We start from the raw sequence: 6313 nt of genomic DNA on the forward strand, positions 1-6313 counted from the left end.
CGCACGCGTAAGACGCTTTGCAATTGATATGCGCACACACACACCAAGGGAGCGGGATACTTTCCAAAGATTCAGGGCGACGCAAGGTCACGTAACAACGGCAAAGGTTTGTACAGCTACACATTGCTAGACATTGTTGTACATCTGCTTGCACGCGAAAAGCTTGACATTCCCTGAAGTCGTCAGGAACGCATCATTATTTGACCCCACTTTTTCCTACACAGCGGCTTTACCTCCAACTCACAATTGCTCTTAAAACCCAAAGCAGAAAAGTGTTGAATGTGACAACTACCCTTGATAAGGGACGACATTTGGGTACATTTACTCAAGTGCATGTGTACTTGCACATCGGCGCATAAGTGCGCATTTGCGCGTGCGCGTTCGTGCGTGTTTACTGCGCGCATGTGCCAGGGCCCCTTTGGCTGCCGATGTTGGTCGGCGCAGCCCACGGCAGCAGGGTGTTCAGGGCCAGCAGCCTACGGCAGCAGCGTGCTCAGGGCCAGCAGCAGCGGCAGCCGGCGGCTCCAGCCGGCCAAAACGCTACCCACTGCCCTGTTGCAGCCGTCGAAGGAGTCGCACGACTTCACACAGCCGTACACCAGCCTGCCAAACAAAGGGAGGTCTCTCAGCCACACACGCCAACTGCGCACGCGCATGGGTCGTGAAACGGAATAACACGTACTCGTGATGTCCTGTGCCAGAGCATTCATTCCTTTTGTATTCAAACATTCAATCGGTCTGACTGTATTGCCCCGACGATCGCCTATTCAGCGTCTTTTTGAAAGAGCAGTGCTTGTCACAGGCCCGCTGATGGCCTGTGTGCACCGAACCACAGGCCCACTATCTCGCAGACCCCAGCGGACGCGACGCCGCCTTCACTGACAGCCTTGCGATGACTCTGGGATCATTATCATAAAAAGACCGCCGGCGACGACATTGGTCTCGTGCCGCCAGACGCGCTCGTTACCGTCCACCCATAGGAAAATAAACTACGCTTGGGAAATTATAGAGAGAATCTGTCTCATTTTTTGCGAGTGTTTTTGATGACGCGTTACGGCCTACTGCGACCAGCCGTAAGTCAACATACCGCTAGTGTTTTCTTGTTGGCTTTATCACATGCTGTCACGATAATAGCATGCCTGCAAGTGACATGTTATGGGAGGCGCATAAGGACGACATCATAACCAAGGCATCAAGAGCTTCATACACACGTTATGAAGAAGTTACATCCACCACAGGAGAGGCTTGTTCAGATTTATACATCGTGCATGTATTTGACCACTATTGGAATATTATGCACCCGTTTTCCAGGTGGGCGTCACTGCCAAACAGGCGCAACATATTGAGAGGGTGTGGGAGGGGGATTTAAAATCATGTACAACTATGATGAATGACTATGCTGATTAATCATCTATGACATATATGACTATGCTGAAGAGTGCTCGCACATGCTGCAAGGATTGGACATGGAAACCTTCGCCGACAGGAAAGAAAACTATTTCCAAGGTAAGGAAAACAAAGGCAACGGGGACGTGAGTAGGGCGCGAAGATGTTGTATAGGTAAAAACGCAAACAGATATCCCGATATCAATTATCAAGAAGATTCTTCTTCAGCAATATTGTTTCAGGTAAACTATGTTTTGCTCCAGAAGGTATGTTGCAGAAGCATCTGAACTCAAACAATTGCATGCAGGAACGGTCCAGTCAACACCGTTGCTCGGTCATAGGCAGCCGCGTTTTGTTTCGGCGGGCAGTTTCGATAAGCGGTAGCAGGCCGCAGGGAAAAAGCCATCTCTTGAGACTAAGGCTGCAAATTGTCTGTTATTGGTTTCACTCTGGTCTGGCGCTCAGCTCTAAATTTCGCCGAACTGAACCTCCTTAACCCAATAACACCCCGGGGCAGCTAGGAATGACTTCAGCCGAATATCAAAACATCGCAGCCCACTAGCCCAAGTCATAGCAGCGTAGGGCTTGCGAAGGGTGGTAGCATGTTTCCTTAGGGCAACAAAGTTAAAGTGATTTCCCAGGAAAGGGATGCTTACCATTTTTTTTCTGGATGAATGAAACGGGTACATAAAAATGTGCAATTAACGATCTGGTTAATGGTGGTCAGACGGCAATATATTGTTCACTCTTGTTGAGCATTCGCCTAATGTCGCAAATGCATGGCTTGGGGGCCCACGCCAATTTTAATGTTTTATATGTGGTGCCCTCTTACCAACACCAGTGAACATATATATATATATATATATATATATATATATATATATATATATATGTCTCTCTCTCCCTCTCTCTCTCTCTCTTTTATATATCTATATATATATATATATAATATAATATATATAAATAGATATATATCGCATTCATATCGCTATGCATAGCTGCACATACTGTTCCTGACGGTATCCCTATTTAGGGCCAAGGTTAACGCCAAATTTTCATGTCGTCCAAAGTACTGGAATGCGTACCTGACGTTTAGCGCTGTAACACTTTACGGCACCAGGTGACGTGGAGTGATGCAACCACTGCCATTCCATACTAAGATCAGTTCAGAAACTTCTGAACCGATTTGAGACGGAAATCATGCTTAAAAAGCTATATTAACCACAACAAGTTTCAAAAGTTTTCGAGAGTTTAAGGGGGACGGCTGGTAGAGGACAACAGTCAGGCAAAGCACGCCTTTGACCAGGCTCCTCGCAAAGAAGAGTAGTAACTCCAAACTGCTTTGCTTTGTTATAAACGATTTCAAGCAGCATCTGCACATGAACAGCATGGGATGAGATGGCCGTTTCCTTCATCATCCGCAATGCACAGTTAGCGTTTTTAAGGGAACAATCCTGGCCGTGCTGCGACGGTATGAATTGGTTACGGTTTTTTTCCTGAGATTGTTCTGGGAGAGAGGTCTGGTGGGGCCTCCCCGAGCGTTGGAAAATAGCGCAGGCTGTCTTTCGTCATGACCTCCACAGATGGCCATAGTGGTCAGCAGCCGTCCTTGATCACGTACGGGTTACCGGAGGCGTGTGAGTCGTTACCGGAGGCGTGCGGGTAGTTATCTGAGGCGCGTGGGTTGGGAGCGTGCTGCTGGGCTCTGAGATGTTCGACAATGCGTGTGTGCTGTGCGCTGGATGGCTGTCGTAGGACATATGTGTGGTCCCCTTCCTCTGACCTACATAAAGCTCCGTTTCTCTCAGATCCGACAGGTTGCTTTGGGTGGTGCGAGAAGCGGAAAGTACGAGATTGCTGCCACACCGAGCTTATGGGACCGTTGAAGCCACAAGGGACCGAGAAGCTTGTGGAGATCCCAGACAGCCGTTTTGTAGACAGCTTGGATGTTTGGGTAGTCGGAGGTGCTTCCTGTAGACGAGGTGTTGAGTTAAAATGACGCCATACATCTTCGCCAGTTGGCCGTCTCAATCTTGGGCTGAACTTCATCCGAGACCAGCCATATGTCATCATGTTTGGCCACGATTGTTTTGCTGTTAGCAAGCAACTTTTTGCTTATTATCGTTTGATACCCAGTCTCATTTCCATTAGGAGCGAGAGAGCCAGTGTCATTGTGTTGATTCAAATCGAACAATGAGTGGTGTGGCCTCGTCTGCGGATATTCCACCTTATGTGTCTTTAATTGCGCCCGAAATGCGTTAAAAATACCTCAAATGTTTCATAGATGGCGGTTTAAAAATGCCCTTTATAAACTTCATCGCCAGCCCAACGACGGAAAAAGAATTAAAACCTTGGCCCAGAAACATTTTGATGTATTGAGAAATACTTTGAAAAGAGGTGTTGCTTTCCGCCTGTCGGCAATTGCTTACTTCTAAAAGTGATCTTATTAACACCATGATCTCTTAACCTAGTTACCTTTTGAGTTTAGTATCCCAACGGATGGCACTGACGGTGAGATGTGTAATATTACATATCCATCACATGTCGTGAATGATGTTGATGTACAAAATGTCACGTTTTGAGGCACCTTGTTCTCAGTTTCCCAGTCCTGGGTTAAGAGGACATTTTTGGGATCATATTCCAAATGCGCACAGTCGACATCATATGACCTCTCCATGAAGAGGAGACGTTGGCGTGTCTAGGGGGACGTTCCGCAATATTTCAGGGTTATTGTTTTGGTGAAGTATTTTGGGATGCTAATTTTCCTCAGCTATGAGAGGTTATCCCATTTGAGAAGGCTTTATTGGGCCTCCAACGAGATCTTCCACTGTGGAGTCTTTCAACGGAATCTGTTGCGTAACACCTTTGTAACAATTTATGGACGCCCACTACTTTTGCGCGCTAAGAAGTTAGTGACGGTCAGAAAAAGTCTATGGGGACTCCAAAGACAAGGTTTTACGCTCAGATGTGCACTGCCTTTAAAGGAGATCAATTATCCTCCAAACATTTAAGGAACTGTTCTCTTTTGCAAAGTTCATAACAATATCACTGCTTTTGCATTGATTTTGCGGGTTGCTTCCGCCACAATGTCGATCCATGCTAGAGTTTATGCGAAATTGAAGCATCTTCCCATGGCAATAAACCCTTTCGCGAAGGTGTTCAACATGGCAGACATTTTACCAAACGTTGATGGATCGTGTGAGTTAGGGCCGTATTTATTTTCAAGCGTTACTTAACTCCAGCAATAAGTACCTCTATCAACGTAAGTCATCATCTCGGGTCAATCTGCACTTCGAATGGAAAACCTTCCCTAAAGAAGGACCGCACGACCATGACCTTTCCCAGTTTGTTACGATAGAATCCTCCACATTAGCTAAGCCAAGTTTTCCGCTATGTTTATCAGCACGGTTTTCTGCCAAAATGATTATCAATATCTCCCTTTTCAACTCCAGCGAAAAGTTTTCCTCTTTTGGGAACAGACGATCTGTGTGGCCTGCGCGCGTTTATGCTACGTGTTGCCAGTCTAATCGAAGTCTGTCGGTTAAATTGAAGGGAGTGTTCCAAATGTACATGGGATTTTGAACTGAAATAACCATCTCAAATATTTTCCGGTGCAGTTTACGCCCCTGCCCTCTTAAGACCTTCTTGTCTGCCTTCTTGTTTCTGAGCTACACGCCCGCGAAGATGCGCTTACTATTTCATGCAGACTGTTTCGGGTCACCCAGCATCCATTAATCCATAATAATGCCCTTCAACTCCTGCCATTTTATTGTCCAGGCGGCGATAAAGGTCAAGAAAATATAGTTGTCGAGTCTTTCATATCTGACGTTCGTGGGCACGATTAATAGACTCAACAGCTGTTAATTGCCTCTAAACAATGTTGTGCAAGGTAAGATGACGTAATCAAACAATAACGCACTGAGGAGCATATTCACAACATTTAGACATTGTGTTGTTTAGAGCAGTCCTTTCCACTTAAAAATACACCAATAGCTGTAAGTGAGCTTATGACATTATATCTCATGCCTCTTCAGTATCTTCAAGCGGGGAACGTGTTGCCAGTCTAATCGAAGTCATGTCGGTTTAATTAAAGGGAGTGTTCCAAATCTGCATGGGTTTTGAACTGAAATAGGCATGTCGAAGATCATTCGATGCAGTTTACGCCCCTATCCCCTAAGACCTTGCCTGCCTTCCTGTTTCTGAGCTAAACGCCCCCGAAGATCTGCTGACTATTTCATTCAGACTATTTCAGGCCACCCAGCATCCATGACGCCATAATAATCTTTCATTCATTCCAATCGCTCCCATCAATCATTAATTTCAATCATCCCAATCCCGCTATTTCAATGGCCATACGACAATAAAGGCCAAGCAAATAAAGTTGTCGAGTCGTTCATGTCTGGCGTTCGGGGACGTGATTTCCAGACATAACGGCTGTCAACTGGCTCTAATCAATGTTGTGCTGGGCACGATGAGGCAATCAAACAATGACGCACTGAAGAACATATTTTAAAAAATAGAAATTTGTTGCCTAGAGTTTTTTTCCACTTAAAAGCATACCAATAGTTGTAAGTGAGCCTGTATCAGAGCCTGTAGTGAGCCTGTATGTAAGTGAGCCTGTAGCCTCCTGTATCACATATTATACTTGCTTCAGCATTTTCAGGCGTGGAACATTTCCTTTAAGCTGCTTAAATGCGTATGTAATCGTTGTTTGCGGTTGTGTTGACAAAACAGCGCATGTGACAGTAAAAACAGCGTGGCGTGCTCGTGATCAGTGTGCATGAGTTTGCCATTATGTCGGGGAAAGGGAGCATAACAAGAAACGGTATGACGTGACTTGACTGCGTCCCAAGCTAACGCCATAGTCCTCTGCAGCCCACCTAAACGTTATCTAAAGGGAAAATATCAACAAACAAATGAAGGAATC

General features: G+C 45.7%; 1 protein-coding gene across 1 annotated transcript in view; it reads right to left on the reverse strand.

The window, feature by feature from the left end:
- Nucleotides 1-325: 325 nt before the first annotated feature.
- The window catches only part of LOC119113273 (uncharacterized), a 22941-nt gene continuing 16953 nt past the window's right edge, over nt 326-6313 (reverse strand). The window contains exon 4 of the mRNA XM_037237630.1: nt 326-603. Coding sequence (XP_037093525.1) covers nt 477-603 — 127 coding nt within the window. The 3' untranslated portion in view covers nt 326-476. The remainder of the gene's footprint in view (nt 604-6313) is intronic.

Source organism: Pollicipes pollicipes, unplaced genomic scaffold (assembly GCF_011947565.3).
Source record: "Pollicipes pollicipes isolate AB1234 unplaced genomic scaffold, Ppol_2.1 Scaffold_7261;HRSCAF=8764_pilon_pilon_pilon, whole genome shotgun sequence".
Lineage (NCBI taxonomy): Eukaryota > Metazoa > Arthropoda > Thecostraca > Pollicipedomorpha > Pollicipedidae > Pollicipes > Pollicipes pollicipes.